General features: G+C 40.0%; 1 protein-coding gene across 1 annotated transcript in view; it reads left to right on the forward strand.

Moving 5' to 3' along the window:
• The window catches only part of DMD (dystrophin), a 1,809,438-nt gene that overhangs the window by 1,587,298 nt on the left and 202,083 nt on the right, over positions 1-20,057 (forward strand). The window contains exon 60 of the mRNA XM_007456856.1: positions 2,842-2,902. Coding sequence (XP_007456918.1) covers positions 2,842-2,902 — 61 coding nt within the window. The remainder of the gene's footprint in view (positions 1-2,841; positions 2,903-20,057) is intronic.

Below are 20,057 nucleotides of genomic sequence, written 5' to 3' on the forward strand. Positions count from 1 at the left end.
CATTCCTGCCGGAAATGAAATGATAATTCTGGGACACACTTATGAGAGTTACCATATATTGGATCAACTTTTGAATATATGCAAGACCAGAATCATCTGGCAGCCCCAAGCGAAATTGCCCAACAACCGTTTGACAATCTCCTGAGAAGGAGCATTGATTCCAGTCGCATAGAACCGTCATCCGATTGTGTGTCATTTCTAAAGCACGTAGCTCCAGTGTGTGTGTCTGTGGTAGTGATGGGGCAGGGGAGGATTGGGGGAAGGCTGTGGTTATTTTCCTTTTTTTATTGCTTCAGGGACATTCTTTAGTGTAAAATTTCAGACCTTCAAATGATGGCTGCAAAGCAGTTGCTTAGGTGCATTTATAAACTGTGAATCAGAGGGGGAAAAACATCTTTCAGCACAAAACATTCACTGAATCTCACTATCGGATCTGTTTAGTAGCTACACGTAAAGGCAGAAGGCTTTTATTTTAGAAGGTAAAAAATGAACAATTTTCATATACAATTTATATACTCTATAAAAATTAACAAGAACTCCAGTTACAAAAGCTTAAAATTTCATATTGACCTGGAACTTATTTTTTGGAATTTTTAAAATTAAATCCATTCAGCTCTTTAGTTCAAGCATTTTCTGACTACTTCTCTGGCATTTCAGGGGGAATTTTTATTTCCTTTTAATGTTTAACAATGCAAAGTCAAGTATAGATACCTACAGGTCTGGCCATGAGCTCAGCGCGGCATCATCACTTTTCTCCTATTTCTTGCTAGATTTTCTGCTTGAAGGTTGTTTCACTCAGGCAGAGCCCCCCCGCCCCGGGCCAACCAGGCAGCCAGGAGACCACTTCTCTCTGAGAGGTGCCTAGGAGTAAGATAGGAAACACCAACAGACTCTTCTGCTACCAGGGGACGTAACTCAACATCCTCCAAATCAGAAAGGCTTTCTGGACCATGAGAATGATGAAGAACTGGAAAAGGATAATGAGGGAGATTGTGGGGCTCAGCCCATAGTGACCTTTAAGAAAAGGATAAGCATTCTTTCTCAGTTTAGACATTCCTAGACTTGGCAGTACAGCCAGTGAGAGCTGGACCAAACGCTCTCTGTGGTTCTCTTCTTCCTTCTGTGATGCCGTGATTTTAGGAAGCGGGCCCGCTGAGCAACCAGGAGCTATGATTTCTGGCTCTCCACCATGTTTCATGCTACAGAGGGCTTGGGTTTTTAGGTTTCCATAACATCAGGCTCTGCCGGGCAGTTCAGAGAGTTCAGCCTAAGTCCTCAAATCAGCTCTTATTACTCTGTGAACTCATCTGCTCTAGAGAGCTGTGTCCCAGAGAAGAAAAACAGACAAGAGGAGAGCTGGGCAGAGAATGACAAAGGCAAAGGAGACAAGAGTAGCAAAAGAAGGACAGAGAGAGTTTGAAGGCAAGGGACTCCTCCGAAACAGCAGATAAATGTCTTTTTTCTCCGTATTAAAAATCCATCTGCCAAAATGGAAAGGTGCAATTAGGTAGCTAAATACAAATTCACGTTCTATATCTTTTTAAATGGCATAGCGCCAAGGTACAAAGCAGCATGTCTGGTTGAAGGTGGGGTGATTCGATCCCTCTGTTACTCTCTGTAAAACAAAGAATCCATAGTTTCATTACCCTTAAATTGTCTGGCAGTGGGCAAAGTTTTATTAGAAGCTTTTCCTTCATATTATGCAGTGTAGCCAAGGATATATTAGCTTTGATGTTTTCTTACATCTCAATACACTGGAGTGAATTTACTGTGAGACTAATTCAGAAGGGAGCTTTTCATAGGAGGAAACAATGGTCAGCATCAGCTGTGTTTCAAATTATAAGCAGGATGAAAATTCAGGAAAGATGGGACATACACATAAAATTGTAGGTGTTAATAAAAATGCTTCTTATATTTATATTCTTGATGCTATTCTGTGTCTCAAAAGCTCCAGTTTCTTAAAACTCTGTTCAGGAGGAAGATGTTATTGTTAAGGAAATGGTATAGCGTCTACTAACATGATTATTTTGTCTTAAAGAAACAAAAAAGCGCCATCATATTAAACCGTATATAAAAAGTATTTCAACTCTGGGAAAGAAAAAAAACCCCTACAGCTTAAGCATTTAAAACACAGTTTAAAGTTGACTGATTTGACTGATACACAATAAAGTTGTTATAAAACAAATTCCCAGTATGGGAAATTTAATTTCACCTATAGGATTCATCACTCATCACCAAAGTTTTATTACACTCTGGTATCGGGTGCCATTCTCTCACTTTCGGTTATCTTTTCTAACAAGATCATGCTGGTCAGCTGACTTTTTTGAGGCACCAGTTAAACATGTAATCGGTAAATGAAACTGGATTCTGTTTAAACCAAATAAAGAGAAGAGCAAGCATATCAGAGTGATAAGCGGAGTACTTTAGCTTCAGTAACTTAGAATGTAAATATATCCCAGAGGGATGTTTCAGCTGCTAAACTAATAGAACCCAGTCAATCAAATAGTAAAAGATGTTGAGAAACAGCAACAGGAAGTATTATAAGAAAAGTACCCAATGGAGACACATAAGAGAAAACCCATCAGTTTACTCTTTCAGTTTCTTACCTGCTCTATAGGTTTAGCAGTGGAATTTTTTTTTTCTTTGCATTTATCTTTGTGCCTGAATGAGTTCAGTTTTACTTAGATTAGGATCAGAACAGCAGGTTAATCAGTCCTGTCTTCATGGGCAACTGAACAAACAGACCAATATCAGTGTAAAATTGTAATTCTGGAGATTAATGTTGTCTTTCTTGTTTGCATGAACTTGACCTCTTGCCTTTCCCCCCCCCCCTTTTTTCAGCTTCTGTCCAGGGTCCCTGGGAGCGAGCCATCTCACCAAACAAAGTGCCCTACTATATCAAGTAAGTTGAAAGCATCATGTTCTTAAAAAAAGCATTTATTGTGGCTAATATGTATATTCACAGATGAATTTATTTTTAAAACTCGACGTTAGCCTGGCCTACAATACCTAGTTCTTTCTTCCCCGAGGAAGCTTGGGTAGGTAACTCATGCTAAAATTACCACTGAAAACTTGCTGATGCTACAGGGAGTCGCCTGTATTTTTTTAGGAAAAATCCATTTAAGGCAGCGTATACGCTGTGTTTTCTGATTGGAGGTGGTGCGGATTTTTCATAATAGAACGAAAAGCTGCTGGTAATATTATGGATAGTGGCAATGAATATTTTCAAGACCAATTTTATTTGTTTAGGAGTTTTCCCACACTTCTTCTTTAGACACAGATGGAAGATGTCTGCAGCTATCTGTACCCAAACTGTTCTAGGTGAATAAATACTTGATGTACCCAAAAGGCAGTCAGTAGCAGTTCTGGATTTGTGGAGCTGAGGTGTTCATTCTTGACACGTAGCACTCAGCATTTTTCACGTAGCAACAACAGAAATGATTCTGTTTTCAGGGGTCATTTTTGTCAGTCAAAGGAGTATAGGTTCTTAGAAGCACCTTCTGCAAGATGCTGCATGAAATACAAGTTATGATACATTGGGTCGCCATGGAAGAAAGAGGAGAGAGGATGCTGAGTTACTATGATACCTTAACAGTTTCTCATCAGTTGTACAGTTGAGTCCAGCTTAAATTTAAGTTTCTATCAGCCACCTCAACAACAATTTAAATTAATTGGATTCATGAAATAGTCTTCAGTACCAACTTAAGTCTTTGAACTTGCTTCTGCCATAGTCTGACTAAAAATATTAAGTGTTTTTCCATTTATCAAGTCTGTTTTTAGTCTTCCACTGCCCATCAATTCTTCATAATTCAGTTCTAAAGCAATAACTGCATTCCTAGATCTTCATTACCTCAGTTCTCAAGAAATTTGATTTCATGCCTCAATTTTGTTAACCCCGAAGAATGGGGGTGAGGGAACTTGTTCGGCTCTTCAAGGAGAGATACACCCTTTAGGAAAGGTTGTCTTATTAAATTACACAGACAAGGTATCTCTTAACTTTAAAAATTCTCCTTCGGTGTTTTGATCCTGCTCTTTAGTTTTCTTATTTTTAATTTTATTTTATTATTTTTGTTGTATGTAGTTATTTAGTCACTCTAAAGTACATGTTTTAATACCTATTTAAAATCACCCATTTTCTTAAATAATACATTGATTTGGACATGCGCTATGTTGCTTTACATCCGCTATCTGTTTCGTGGAACCATTTTGTTCAAGTTCTTCCCAGTCATCTTCTATATCAGTGTCTTCATCATTACAGATTTCCATTTCTGACTAAGATGTTTGAGACCTGCTACTTTTTCAACCCATTTATAAAACTCTCACTGTATCCAATTCCTTTGTGAGCTAAAAGAATGACTCCTTTTGTAGCCAGGATTTTAGGATCACCTGAGAATCCAAGACATCTTTAAGCCATCATTGTCCAAATTATTATAATCCCGTTTAGGGCTCATTAAGTGTCTCACACGGGATTCCTAGAGTGCCCCCCTAGTGCCACTGTCCTTTGCCTAAATATGTACCTTCTCCCTGAGGTTACACCTACTACAAAAGATCCCAGTACAGTTCTGTGAAGCAGTGAAAATGAATTTGGTCCAAAAAGTAAAAAGACAAATTCCAGAAAAGCTGTAATCCCTCCCTGTATACTAGTTTCTTACTGCTCCTTGATGGGATCAGAGAACAGCTACTCTCTCTTTGTCCTCCTATTTGTCCAGTGCTCTTTGACCAGCCAGCTTGAAGATCATGGTGACGGTTTTGGTAGGGGCGCAGATCTGGGAATAAGAAACCTTGACTTCGGGGGCTCTGTGATTAGTTGATTGTATGGCCTTGGGCAAGTCACTTAAGCTGTACAAACCGTGGTTTCTTATTTACAGAATAAGGAGTTGGACTGGATGATATCTAAGTTCCTTTGTAGCTGTAGGAATCGATGAGTGTGGCTCATTCCATGGTGTGGTCCAAATTCAAAAACTTTAAGATATCAGCTTTCTTTTTCAAGAAGTTTATCTTTATTTTAAAAATTCTTTATTTTCATTATTAAACACAATATAAATTCTCAGTTTAAAAAAAAAAAAAAACATAGGAATTCTATTTTTCCGCTGTGAATTAGCTTCAGATATGCCCTCTCAACCCATTCCAGTTTCTCCAGATACCCCTTTAAAGAGCTTAAATCTTGGTGTTTAATTTAGGACTATTATTCTTCCTAGCTTAATGGTAAGAAACAGAGAACAGTAGACAGGAAGATTAGTAGAAAGGTGAGTATGGAGACCTTAAAAGCCTCTGAAGTGATCAGTTCCTTGGAATGAGGGATTACCTAATTTCTCAAAGATGTCCTTGAAACTTTACTGAGATCAGTTCTCTGTACGATTATAATCTAATTGAAATTAGAGATTGTACAGTTTCTCAAATATACCCCTAAAATGTTAAGTCATAATATAGGGAGAACGCATGTTCAAGAAATTTACATTTTCAGTAAACAGATTATTAATGTCCTTTGTGATTTATTAGTACACATTACTGTTGTCTAAAATATTCTGTTTACACTAAATGACTTTGATGTACAAGGTCCAGTGGACTTCATGCACTTGCAGATGCCGTTCGTAATTTGAGATGCCTTATTGGTCCTCAAATAACAATAATAGTAAGTTGATAATGACGTTATTTCAACCACTCCCCATTCGTCCTCTTTCTTATTTGTCCTGACTTGCATTCAAGTTTTTAACCACACATTTCCAGCTGCAAAGGCAAGTGTTTTCTCTGGATATTTTTTAATGCTTTATAATGTTTCCTTTTTAATGCTTAGATAAACTGATCATCTAAATAACAAGAGGTTTCTACACCAATAGCACAGTTCCAGTTAGTTGTTGAGTCGTGCATTCATCCTTGAGGTTGTAAGTCATTAACAACGTCTTCTGCTCTAGATTGCAAGTCAGATAGTGTTTATGCCTGCGTCGTGACACCAGCTTTTCATATGATGCTAAGAAACTTCAAACTACATGTTTGTCTAGTTTATTAGTCCATAGCATACATCATTGTTACAGTCTTCATATTCCCTCTCCCTTGGGGCTTTCCTACCCCTGCCAGCATCTCTTTCAGGTTATTTGATTACAGCTCTCATTGCCACTGAAAAAATAATCACCAGCAATGTTCAACCTGTTACGACTGCCTTTTCCATTCTCTGCCATTTTGTAGTCTTTTGGCCTATTGTCAAACTCATGAGATTTTCAGTATAATAGCCTTTAACCACCTGCTGCATTCTGTTAGAATTTCTTGCACCTTTTTATGTCGCACACTCCCGTATGGGTAAACCAAGCGGAGCCAAGAGCTGGGGCTCTCTTGCTTTCTTAATGAGTTAGAAAATCATTCTTCTGTGTTCTGGACTGTCAGAAGAATATAGGAATCCCAAACTTGCATGCAGTATGTTTTTTGCATAGATGACATAATAAAAGCATAAGAAATAGCACCCTGGGTCAGACCAACAGGGCAGCTAGCCCAGAACTCTGTCCCAGATGTAGGCACCAATGGCTGTGTTGTCAGTCAACCTAGTAATTTTCTTTTTTCTTTTTTTTTTTTTACATCTTTATTGGAGTATAATTGCTTTACAATGGTGTGTTAGTTTCTGCTTCTTAACAAAGTGAATCAGTTATACATATACATATGTTCCCATATCTCTTCCCTCTTGGGTCTCCCTCCCTCTCACCCTCCCTATCTATCGGGTAAGACAGGAATAGTAATTTGCATTTCAAACAAATTAGGATGCATCATGACCATTTCTTAGTAATGCACTGTTAAATCCATTGGCATTGAGTATATCCAATGGTTTCTTAAACTTTCCCCATTCTCCACTTCAGTCTTGTCTTAGCAATAATAAGTTCTATAAACTTACTGATTTCTCTATAAACAAATAAAGATATATTTCAGTTTCTCTTTAATCTACATCCTTTAACCTCAAGGGACAGCCCCAATTAAGTGCTATGAACTTCACTGAATACAATTATATTTACCAGAGTCTACTTTAATCTCACATCCCCTCACTAACTCCTTTTAATTTTCATCTTCCCAGTCTGAGAAATTCTAATGTGTTTTAGGTTTTTAGTCTGTCCTTGAATGAAAGATAAGCAGTCCCCTTGATCATCTTAGTTGTTTTTCCCTGGATCTTTTCCAGCTCTGTTGTGTCTTCCTTGGGATGTCGTGACTGGAATCGCCCAGATATTGGTTATTAAATTTGTTAGCATCGTCTCTAGCCTCCACTCAGTCATGAAGAAAGTAAATGCTATTCACGGTCTCCCATTGGTGCAGAAATGGAGAAACTAATTGAGGTCATAACCTGTTCTACATGTATTAGTTCTAGCTGAAGGTTGGTTTGTGGCTACTTTTCTGTAATACCAGATCAAGTGTTTGACCTTCTATTTCTGCCAGCTGACTCTTAGGAAGGATTTGATTTTTAGGCAAGCTGGTCCTTTCCTCCTTCAAAGACGCTGCAGTTGCTAAATATTGGGAGGCATTCACTAATGAAACTTGCGAGTAAACCTGCTGGCTCAATCACCCGCAATGCATTTCATCAGGTTGCCTTTCTAAATATTTCTGAAGTATTTCACGAAAGAGTGAAAAATGGGGTTCTGGGGGACCTGCTAACTCTTCAGCTCTTTTTTACATGCAATCAATGCTCAAGAAACAACTCATGTCTAAAGAAGTGTCTGCCTTTTCCTGCTGGTTATTTTGATTGTTGTACACATTGCTCTAGCTGTCTAGTGACCTTGACCTACCCTTCTCTCCATTCTCAGTCCCAGGCATGTTTCTACAGCCACCTGTTATATCTGAGTTGCTCACAGCTTTCTGGTGGTTTCTGCTTAGCAAAATGAGGTATATAATAAAACCTCCCTGGCTGAAACTGGCTGTCGCTTCAGTCAACATTTCTTATTAGTATTGCTGTGTGTGCTGCCAAAATTGCTGGTTGGAGTTCTGACTCTCCCATAGTCTTATGACTACCATCCCTCTGGCTCTACTGGTGCAAGTATTTGACTCTCTGCATGAAATTATGGCTTTCCACCTACACTTACCTTTTGGTGTTTGTGTCTTCTTTTTTTTTTTTTTTTTTGTGGTGTGTGGGCCTCTCCCGGTTGTGGCCTCTCCCGTTGCGGAGCACAGGCTCCAGACACGCAGGCTCAGCGGCCATGGCTCACGGGCCCAGCCGCTCTGCGACATGTGGGATCTTCCCGGACCAGGGCACGAACCCGTGTCCCCTGCATCGGCAGGCGGACTCTCAACCGCTGCGCCACCAGGGGAGCCCTGTTTGTGTCTTCTTGTATCCTGTTGGTCTGTTCACGGTTAAAGTGATGAATCTTGCTCTGAGTTTGAGTACCCTTGCTCTCTGGCTCCAGTAGCATCTGAGTTTTTTGTTTGTTTGTTTTTGACTGCATTGGTTCTTTGTTGCTGTGTGTGGGCTTTCTCTAGTTGTGGTGAGTGGGGGCTCCTCATTGCGGTGGCTTCTCTTGTTGCGGAGCATGGGCTCTAGGTGCTCGGGCTTCAGTAGTTGTGGCACGTGGGCTCAGTAGTTGTGGCTCGCGGGCTCTAGAGCACAGGCTCAGTAGTTGTGGCCCGCGGGCTTAGTTGCTCCGCGGCATGTGGGGTCTTCCCGGACCAGGGCTCGAACCTGTGTCCCCTGCCTGGGCAGGCAGATGCACCACCAGGGAAGTCCCAGCATCTGAGTTTTGACACCACCTCCCTCCATACCATATTGCCTCTATTTCTACTTTCTGGACAGTTTTTCAGATTCCAAATCCCTCCCATGTCTAAAGCATATCTTGCCCTCATTCTTGCTCCAGCTCCCTATTATTTGTGCCAGGAGTTGTTCTGATTCAAGTTTTAGATTAGTTTATTTGTTCCTCTGAATTACTGACTACTGTTTCTGTACCTATATTTATATAGAGAGGAAGCAGTAGTTAGCTGTGTCTCAGCTTTAACGGCAAATCAACGTGCCAAATATCTGTGTTGGCTAGTTTGCAGTGGAAACATCTTCTGAGAATGAGGTGGCCTCTTATTATAAAGAGCACCAGATTATGATATCCAGCTTAGAAAACATTCCCCCATGTCTCATTCCTGATACCTCACTGTTCTAGGGATGATTCTAGTCTTCTGACCTTCAGTTGAACATTGGTTGAGATTGGCAGAGGTTTTCATAGTTTTTCCTCAGAATATAATTTTGTGCTGTTTCTGGTAAGATCCTTCACATGTATATTTTCCTTAAAAATATACCTTTTAAATGGACTTGAGGACACGGGGAGGGGGAAGGGTAAGCTGGGACGAAGTGAGAGAGTGGCATGGACATATATACACTACCAAACGTAAAATAGATAGCTAGTGGGAAGCAGCCGCGTAGCACAGGGAGACCAGCTCGGTGCTCTGTGACCACCTAGAGGGGTAGGATAGAGAGGGTGGGAGGGCGGGAGACGCAAGAGGGAAGGGATATGGGGATATATGTATATGTATAGCTGATTCACTTTGTTGTACAGCAGAAACTAACACACCACTGTAAAGCAATTATACTCCAATAAAGATGTTTAAAAAAAATAGCCTTCACTAGGGGAGCCTGGACTGTGGGTTTTACATTATCATTTCACATCCATAATCCCAGATGCTTCCATAAAAAAATAAAAATAAAAATAAAAATATACCTTTTAGGGCTTCCCTGGTGGCGCAGTGGTTGAGAGTCTGCCTGCCGATGCAGGGGACACGGGTTCATGCCCCGGTCCGGGAAGATCCCACATGCCGCGGAGCGGCTAGGCCCGTGAGCCATGGCCGCTGAGCCTGCGCGTCCAGAGCCTGTGCTCCGCAACGGGAGAGGCCACAACAACAGTGAGAGGCCCGCGTATCACAAAAAAAAAGAAATATATATATATTATATATATATATATATATATATATATATACATATACACACACACCTTTTAGCAGCTGATAAGACCACATGAAATAGCAGAAATAGTAAATTGAGCAAGCAACAGAAGACTTCAAGTCTGGTTGCAACTTTGCTGTTAACTAGCTATTTGACCAAAGATGAATCACTTATATTCTCTGAGCCTCAGTTTCTCCATCTGTCATCTAAAGGGGCTGAATCACATGATATCACAGGTTATTTCCAGTCCTGACATTCCCTGATTTTATGAATGTTGACTTTGAAACAGAAATTATTTATAACAGTTTTCCAGAGGAATGAAAACGAATCTTCATATCGCCCTTGAGGATTCTTATTGCATCATCAATCTTATCAAGATGGGAAGGACAAATAATATTAAACTTTTTACTTAACTGTTTAGCACCATTGATAATAGGAAGCGGATGTAATAGAGAATCAGCTGCCTAATTTCAGCTGTCAGTCTTTGAGGATACTGGTGAGTATCTCTGGGTAATTAAATTTGTGAAATCGCTGCCAGAAAGAAGCCTGGTGCTCAGACTTTTCAAAAGGCTTTGTACACAAAGATAACCCAGCGGTCAGTCTTCTCTGCTGTGCTTTCTCCTCCACAGTTTGATGGTTCCAAAGGTCACATTAGCTGATTCTCATTAAGCTCTGGAGCCACAATGAAGGAATGATCAGTAACGCATAATTGATGATATAATCATGAAAACAGCTCAGTTTAAGATATTAACTGAAAGAGAATGAAGGGGAGGCCATAGTGTTATACGGGGTGCTGATTCTGGCCTTTGGTTTTGTAGACCTTGTTGGTAGACATCGATGTTAGTATCTTCTGTGTCTCATAAAGTTCACAAAAAAATCTCACAGCCTTCTTGATAGTTTCATAAGCTGGTACATATAACCTTGACTGAAATAATGGACTTCATGAGGATAGCTGCTGTATCTCTTCTTCTGGCACTTCACAGATAGCATGAGCTCAGTAGATACTTGAATGAATGAATGAACACATAATAGCACTTCCACATGCCTTACAGTTTCCTGACTCCTTTTACTTTCAGAAAATCTTCAGGTCTTTGTGTGTCCATTTAGATCTACCACCCAAGCGTGTCTCTCATATCCTGTAGATAGCAACCTTTAATATTAGAAAGTATGCTTAGTCTTTTACAGAGTTTCTCATGTGTCCTATACTTGGTGCCTAGGAGGCCATCCTTAGCCTGAGTGTCTGACTGGTGCATACCACATCCTGAGGTCTAGATTCTATTCTGTCTTTATCTAACAATATGATTTGGAGTATAACTCAGCCCACCTGGGACTGAGTTTTCCCACCAGCAGTAAGGAAGTGGAACTAGATAATGCCTGAGGTCATTCTGAGCTCTGGCTTTCTTTGTCATTCAGTAGAACTGGGGTCTCTTTGTTTTTCCTAAACGCCACTCATGATACTTCTGATTTTGCAGTGGTCAGTCGAGCTTTAAATTGATCAACCACTGTGTTTCGCCAAGCATTTGTGTACAGGATTTACTTTTGGGGCTGGGATATAGTAGCCACTGAGTCTTAAGAGAATGATATGGACGTTTTTATTTTACAGAAAAAGTTTTATAACATTCTGTGTTGTATGTAGTGCTTAAAGGTGGCAGCGTATGTACATATACCCTTATATGCTGCAGCTAAACTATAATGTTGTGTACATGCCAAAAATTCTGACATATTACGCATGTATAGTATTCCCTCTGCCTCATTCGTGGCACTTTTTGGAATGTGAGAGTGTTCATAAAATATATTTAGGTCTGCTTCCCCAAAAAAGAGGAGTGAGTTATTTCAGCTATTGCTTCATTTTCTTTTTCTAACTTTGTTAAGCATTGTACATTCTTCCATAGTCATGTGGCAGAAAAGAACATGGGCTGTGGCCTCCAGTAAACGTTCATTTGAAACCCAGCTTTGTCATATTCTGACTCTGTGAATACTTAACGTCACACCCATTCTACTTTCTGGCATACAAGGAACATGAATTGACTTTACTTCTCTTCTCTGAAATTGAACTGAAGCCTAATTGACGTCTAATGAATACTGAGTGTTGGGTCTTCAAGAAAACACTCTTACAGATATATCCAGTATTAGCTACATGTTTAGAATATTTTCTAGAACACAAATATGTCCTTGATTAAATTAGTTTATTTTCATTCTAGGAGTTCCCAGTATAATTTTGGGTATCTGTAAATTCCCAAACATTCCTGAGCCTCTCCTAGGCTCCTCTAATTGCTTCTTATCCTGCCCCCCTGGGAAGCAGCATCCTGTTGCCTTCACAAAGGTCAGCAGCAACCCAGACAGCATTTGAAAATAACTTAATAACCCTGAACTGCCACACCCCTTTGGATAATTTCCTTAGAGCCTTAGTCCTTTGAACATTGACCTGGTTGCAGAAAATGTCCCTTTCTCAGCGGGAAAACTCCAAATCCCATTCAGTCTTCCCCTCCCTCATTTCAGAGACAGGGTGGGGGAGGGCAGAGGGTAGGGAGAAGGAATTAGATGCTTTTTTTCTGGAAGATTGTTTAGCGCACACAGACACATATAATTTCTTTTGAACAATAAACTGAGTGCGTTGTATAAGTCAGTGCCGTCACATTGCAAAAAATTTTAAATCCCTGCACAAGATAGAAAAAGAGAAACAAACCCGTCTCTGCTTTCAGCAGTCTGTAAAGCTCCTAAGAACAGGTCCTGTATGAGGCTTAGCCTGCTGTCAGCATTCAGCAAAGGATCTCGTCCTCTTTGATATCACTAACTCCCAGGTGGATGAAACAGAGAAGCTTCCCTGCTCCCCCTGAAACTTTCAGTTGCTTTTTCTGTTTTCCTTTCTCAGCTTATCCACATCCATCTTGGTCCCCAAAGCTATTGCAAGTCAGATAGTGCAAAGAGTAATTTTTAACTTGCTTCTTTGTTGTTTTAGAAGGAATTTTTTGTTGTGGTTTTGTTTCCTTTTGGTTTGGTCGCTTCTTCTCGGTCTTGTGCTTTATACCAAGGGAGTATCTCGTAGTTACGGCCCTATAACCTCCTAGAAAGGATGAAAAGCAAAGTTTAATGTGTGCCTACTAAGTGCTAAGTGCTAAGACTGGCTGTATCTTCCCATTTATGAGGATTAGCACCACGAGTTAGTATCTCATAAAGAAGAAAAAGCTGAGACTCAGAGCGACTGGTGGCTTTCCCAAGTCACAGTAATAGTGACCCGCTATGTGCATTTTCCCACCAACCCTGTGACCTCAGTTGGCTTTGGCCCACCTCGCGCCCCACCTAGGACCTCCACAATCACTACCCTTACCCCCTACACACACACACACTCTAGTGGGTCAAAGTTGCTTGGAGCTCCCCGCCTGGGAGGGGGTTAGTTGCCCATCCCCGGAGCGCAGGGGCCAGCTTAGACAGCGTTCTCGAGGATGCAGGTAGGGGCGCATTTGGTAGCAGAGATATTGAGGGTTGGGAGAACAAAAATTAATAAATGGGTAGAGAATTGAAATTTAAAATAATAATAACAATAATACTTTTTACCTGTTGCTCCCAACTCTTTCAGCTTCCTAGTATTGTTGGTTGAAAACTAGCTCTTAGTGTAACCAAGTGTGGCCAGTCCTCCGCTGTGGGACTGCTGTCTTGGGAATCACCAATACTACCCTATTAGTCCTTCCCCGCATTGCTGGTGTTTCTTCCCTTGGCTTACCTACCCAGTCAACTTCTGCCGCTGTGCTCTTGCCGAGACCTAAGTTTCTCTTTACTGCTTTTGGCAATAAAGGGCAACAGAAAATAAAATGAACCAGAAAGCTGGCCAGCCGTGATGTAGGAGGCACTTGCCTGCCTCTGTGGAAGCTGAGAAAGCAGAGGATTTCTGAGTCACACCCTGCCACTTCCCATCAGGGCTTCGCTAAGATGGGAGTATGGCAAGACCAGTGACCTGATAGATGCCACAGCATGTGTTTCTCCTCATACCCCCAATTCCAAGCCTTTCTGAAGGGTAAGACGTGGTCAACTCAGGTGGACTAGAACAGCTCTTCAGCAGCCTTTTCGACACTAGAGCTTGGCCTTGAATTTGATACTGTCCCCTCCTTCAGGTAACAAATAAAGTTTCATATTTTCCATAAATCTCAGACCTATGGTTCTAGCCTTACGAGGCAAACTCGTATGGCCTGTGGCCATAAGTCGTGACTTCCCTAGACATTGAGCATTGGGTAACCCCATGTATTACGTGTAGAAAAATCTCATCTTACTGCAGAATGATCTCTCTCTTTTTTCACTATTGTAACTATGTGGTGGCAAAGAAGAATTTCTTACACTTTCCCTTGTAATGACTTAAAGTCACCAAACCACTTTGGGCAATTAATAGGTTTTTGAGGATAAAGAATAACTTGTATTTCCTAAAGATTAAGAAAAATGTCTATCCGAATGTATAGCGTTACCCTGAATTAATCTATGAACATAAGTGCTTTATCAAATAAAAGGCCAGATTAGTTATTTTTCCTCACTCTTACTTATATCAGTGCTACAAACTTTTCCGCCAAAAAAAACATCCAATAGGGAAGAATGAATGCTTCTTAGACGGAACCGGAGGGGCCAAGCATAGCTTATAGCAAAAGCTCAAGGTGTAAGTATCTTTATAGCTAAAATTTAAAGAAAACTTGTGAACATTTTACATATGTGCCTGTGTGTGTGTGTGTGTGTGTGTGTGTGTGTACATACATATATATGTGCGTATGTAAACACACACATACAGAGAGAGAGAGAAGGGGGCGGGGGAAGGAGAGGGAGAGAGCGAGGCGTATTAACCTCAGGCCTGTGATTCATTCCCTGGGGGTTGAGGGGAAAGAACGACCTCAACTCAAAAGACCACCTTATAAACACACTAATGACCTCCCAGACCTTCTTGTTAATCTTGTTAGTGTCACTTAAGTAGCAGAAAGATACCTGAAAGTCCCTATCTATAAAATGTTTTTAGCAGTATATACCTGGTTTGGCTGCTTTACTTACTGTAAAGAAACCTGGAATTTATGGATTTATGAGTCACGACTGGATGGAAAACAGGGCATAGTCACGTGAGCATTTTCCTGTTCTTGTCATTAACAGATTATAAAATGGAAACCTTTGGAGACTAAAAGGGCTTCCTTTCAGTATCACTGTTTATGCATAAATGTTTTAAAAACTTTTCTGTTAATAGAAACCAGAAAATATCATAATGTGAAAGAATAGGGATGTTTGGGGACAGTGTATCCGATTATTTCAGGTTCCTCCAGGCAAAGAATGTTTTATGTGCCTGGTGTTTCCCTATAATCCTTGGAATCATTAGTAAAGATCAGAACAAGGTAAAATCTATGATTTATGTGAGTCCAGTTCTAAATTCAACCCTTTATACTTATACAGTGTGTATTTGTTTTAATTCAAAATTCTCTTTGCAATGAGAAAAAGGCAAGAAAAAGCAGAATGAATGGGTCCATGTGTTTTCCCTTATCATGTTGTCCCCAGTTCTAGGAAATCACAGGTCTAAGAAAAGGTCAGGGTCGAAACTAGTGAGGGATATAACACTTATACATTCCTATATTGAAAATTATATAAATGACATTTAATTTTTTACAAAGTTACCTTAGAACCATTCTTTCAGATAGCAAGGACCTCTGTTAACTACCTTGAAGTCCTAAGTCATCTTTGCTGTTTAACTCTTGAAATATTTTTGTTAATTTTCAGATCACTTGTCTCCCCAATTAAGCTGTAAACTCCTTGCTGACACCTGTGCATTATGCATCTTTGCATCATTCTTAGCACTTTATTATCTCAGACATAAGAACTTGAGAATAAATACTTAAAATTTGTTTTGTTTGATTTTGAGGATTAAACACATCCTTGAGAACTTAGCTCTGATCCTAATAGGCATTCTTATAAAGGAACAGATAATAACAGATTAGAGGTGTTCCATATAATGTTCTTATTCTGTGTAAGCTAACTGGAATTACAGTTGATTACATTATATTTTGGAAACAGTTTCAACCATCAGTTCATTCATTTTTCTGTGTTTCAGTTGGTTGAGAGCAGAGAGAAATACTTGATGGGGTTGGATGCCTTGTTGAGCTGTCTATAAACCGAAAATCTTGGAAAGTTGCTGTTTTAGAGAAAGCATTTTTAAGTGAATGTATTCCTTTAGCAGCTCCTTTGCCAAAACTGTTGTGAGGATATCTTAGGAAAATGCCTTCGAATTCTATTTCTGTCAAAACACACAGGCTATCTCAGGAGCTAAGGTTGTTTGGTGAGTGCATGTAAGCTTATGTCTTAATAGTAAAAGATTTTGAAAGAGGTGGGGGTGAGGTAGGTGGTAGAATCTAAGAGAGACATTACGGCAGAGCCATAGTGGCATCCAGTGGGGAAGAAAAGACCTCAAGTGTGGAATTCAATTATATTCAACCAGTCCTTGCCATTTGCTGATAAATACTAGATGTCATTTATCAAGCACATAGAAAATAGATTAATTGCATAAACGTCAGTGTTTGATAGAGTTTTGTTTCGTTTGTGGTTGTTTTGGTAGGGGCGGAAGTCATCGCATGATATCTTTTTTTTTTTTTTTTTTCTGTACGCGGGCCTCTCACTGTTGTGGCCTCTCCCGTTGCAGAGCACAGGCTCCGGACGCGCAGGCCCAGCGGCCATGGCTCACGGGCCCAGCCGCTCCGCGGCATGTGGGATCTTCCCGGACCGGGGCACGAACCCGTATCCCCCGCACTGGCAGGCGGACTCTCAACCACTGCGCCACCAGGGAAGCCCAGCATGATATGTTTTTAAATAGGCTTTATTGTCAAGGAACTTAGAGTTGTTTATCTAACTTGTATTTCATATATGCAGCCGCCAAGCCATTTCTTTTTACTGTAAGCACTGCAGAGTAGCAAAAGTCATCCTACTCTGCTCAGCTTCATTCATCATCAACAAAATTGCCAATTATATTCCAAGTCCTTGAATGCATTGCTTGAGAAGATGTGTAAGCTGAAAGGAAGCAATGTTGAGGTAGCAGTTTGAACTTTCTATACCGGCTGGTAGATTCAAAGCATACTAATCTTGTGTTGAGTTGTGAACTGGAAAAAATTAATATGGAAGGGTGGAGAAAACATGTTCAAACTACAAAGTCATTTTTTCCCAAGAAGTTATCTGACTGTGACTATAACTCAGGGTATATCAGAAGGCTCAGTTGTGGAACATTTCTTTAAAATTAAAACCTAAAAATCCTGATGTCTAATAGAATGTGTAAAAATAGCTGTGTCTGAAGGATCTGGGATAAGCAGAAGAATACTGAATAGCATCATCTGGCAATTTGAGCCATACCTTAACAATAGTTGCTGTGGCCCCAAAAATATAGAATTAATTCAATAAAACACTGGGGAAAAAATTTAAAAAATATTTGAAATTACAAGCACTGAATAAAAAGCGGGGGAAAATAATTCCTAGCAAATCAGTATTGCTTGGGGAAGCATGAATCCCAGACCAGCAATATTTTTATCCAAATAACGTCTAGTTCTGTAGTGAACAAAAACCTTTATCACCAATTTTTATAAGCAGCAGAGTGAAGAAAAGTGTACTTAGGATTATTGGATATAATTCTCGAAGATGGTAACTTTATTCAGGGTTTCATGCTTGACTATACCAACTTCTACTGAATTTATTCATAGTACTCCTGTCAGTTGAGGATTCTTTTTTGCTTCTCCTTGCCTAAATATATGTATTACAAACTAAGAATAGAGGCATGGTAAATGATTACAAAGATTATTAATAGTGGTGGCTGCAGTGAGTAGATTATTGTTCTTGTATAGATGAATAATACACCTAAGGAGCTCTGTGGGAAATTTAATTTGGGATGTAAAACACCAAAGTAAGGCAGAGATGTAATGATAAATAGATATGAGATTATATTTAGGCACAAGTGTCTAAAGATATAACTTCTATAGGTGTTATGAAATAGCATGTATGCCCTTACATAATTGCACTGCACTTTGAACTTCATTATTCCGGGAAATAAGGGGAGTGATCCTGAGCACAGTAGTGTCACATCCGCTTAAAAGCCAATCAGAAAATATGCAAGCCACTCTCAAGTGTATAATATAAACTGTCAAGGTATAATTTAATCCCGTTATCTTTAAATTTGAAAACTAACTTAAAATAAACCCTAATTGGGCAATTCTTGATACTTTGAGCATTGCAGTAAATGTATTTTTCCAATTTCCAAGTTTCATGCATCCTTTACAAAGAAAGACAATCCTTTAAATGCCCTAGTGCCTGGGCCTTCCTCCGGTTGTCTCTCTACAATAGTTCAAATCATACAACCGTGAATAACAACAAAAACGAAAAGCATTTTGGCAGACAACACGCTTCGTTTGCTTGTTTCAATGTTCACAGTGTGAAGTACACTTGTTGCCAAACCTTAATTTCAGTTCTACTACAAATAGGAAAATATATCTGATTTGTAAATAAGAAGGCTCTTGAAGTTAAGCCCTGAATACACTTTTCTGCGACCCCAAAGAGGAAAACTCTTGAAACACAAACACTAATCTTTCTCAGTGTCCCAAGTAAAGTTTCATGGAGGTGTTTTGCTTTTGTTATGTTTTACACTGGTGCCTTGTTATAGTATAGTTTGAGAACAGACTAGATTGGCAGGACCTAATTGACTGCTATGCGAATGTACTTGGTGGAACATGTGGAAAAGGGGTGAAGAAATAGGAAGGGCCAGAGTGGAAACAGAGAAACGAGCTAGGTGTGTGGAAAGCACTGGTGGGAGATTAGATCTGGAAAATGGTAGCAGTGGAGCTCTTGAGAAGTGGTTGGACTATATATTGGAAACAATCAGCGGCTCTTGCCGATGCACTGGAGGTCAGGAGTAAGGGAATGAAGGCAGTGCAGATGCCTCCTGGGCTTTTGGCTGGAACAGGTACCTGAAGATCAACAAGTTTGGTAGCGAAAACAAGAGATCTGTCTTAGACACCACTGGCAGCACCCAGGGGTGACTTGGAGAACTTTTGGTCTCAGTAATGCCCACCAGGCACTCTTTACCCCCAGCAACAACAAGCAAACATATGATCTGAACAAAAGAATAAGCTTGTCAACTAGATAGCCGCTCTTCTGTATAGAAATCCTCAAGATGCCTGGGTTTAAACATGTAAAGTTTGAGGCACCTGTTGGATCCCTAAGTGTGCAGCTGAAAAATATGAATCTGAGTCTCAAGGAAGAGGTCAGGCCAAGGGCTGTAACTTTTGGAGTCATCAACCTAGGTATGGTTCTTAGAGTCATGGGATGGGATGTCATACATTGGGATGAGAGAGAAAACCCTAGGACTTCTCAGTGTTAAACCTGTTTCTGCTCTGCGCAATGCAGATGTGTTCATTAGTAGATTTGCTAAATTGATTGACCAAACTATATTTACGGGGGGCTACTGTGCCGGATACTGTATTAGGTACCAGAAATCTGGTAATGAGCAATACGGGCATAGCCCCTGCTCTCCTGGAGCTTCTAGTGGAGGACATAGACATGGAACAAACAGGACTTGGGGCCTAAAATGATCCAGGGAGGCAGGGGCTATGCCTGTATTGCTATTCTATTCTATTCTAGCATATTTTAAATTGGCATATTTTAAATTGGCAGATTTTTTCCAAGACTTAAAACTGCTTATTCAAAATGTTTAATGCTTCTAGTAGAATGGAAACAACCTTCAAAAAGGAATTAAGCCCATGAAAAGATGTTCAACATTTAGTCATTAGAGAAATGTAAATCAAAACCACAATGAGATACCGCTTTGCACTCAATAGAATGGCTATTGTCAGAAAAAGAAAAAAAAACCCAAAAGACAAAAAGTGCTCATGATGATGTGGAGAAATTGGAAATTGCTGGTCGGAATGTAAAATGGTGCAGCCACTGTGGAAAACAGTTTGGTAGGTCCTCAGAAAGTTAAACATAGAATTTCCCTGTGATCCACCAGTTGCACTTCGAGGTATATACCCAACAGAATTGAAAACAGCAACTCATACAGATACTTGTATGCTAATGTTCATAGCAGCACCATTCAGAATAGCCAAAAGGTGGGAAACAACCCAAAAGTCCATCAACAGATGACCAGAGAAAAAAATGTGATAATAGATACAATGGAATATTATTCAGC

The sequence above is a fragment of the Lipotes vexillifer genome, unplaced genomic scaffold, assembly GCF_000442215.2.
Source record: "Lipotes vexillifer unplaced genomic scaffold, Lipotes_vexillifer_v1.1 scaffold207, whole genome shotgun sequence".
Lineage (NCBI taxonomy): Eukaryota > Metazoa > Chordata > Mammalia > Artiodactyla > Lipotidae > Lipotes > Lipotes vexillifer.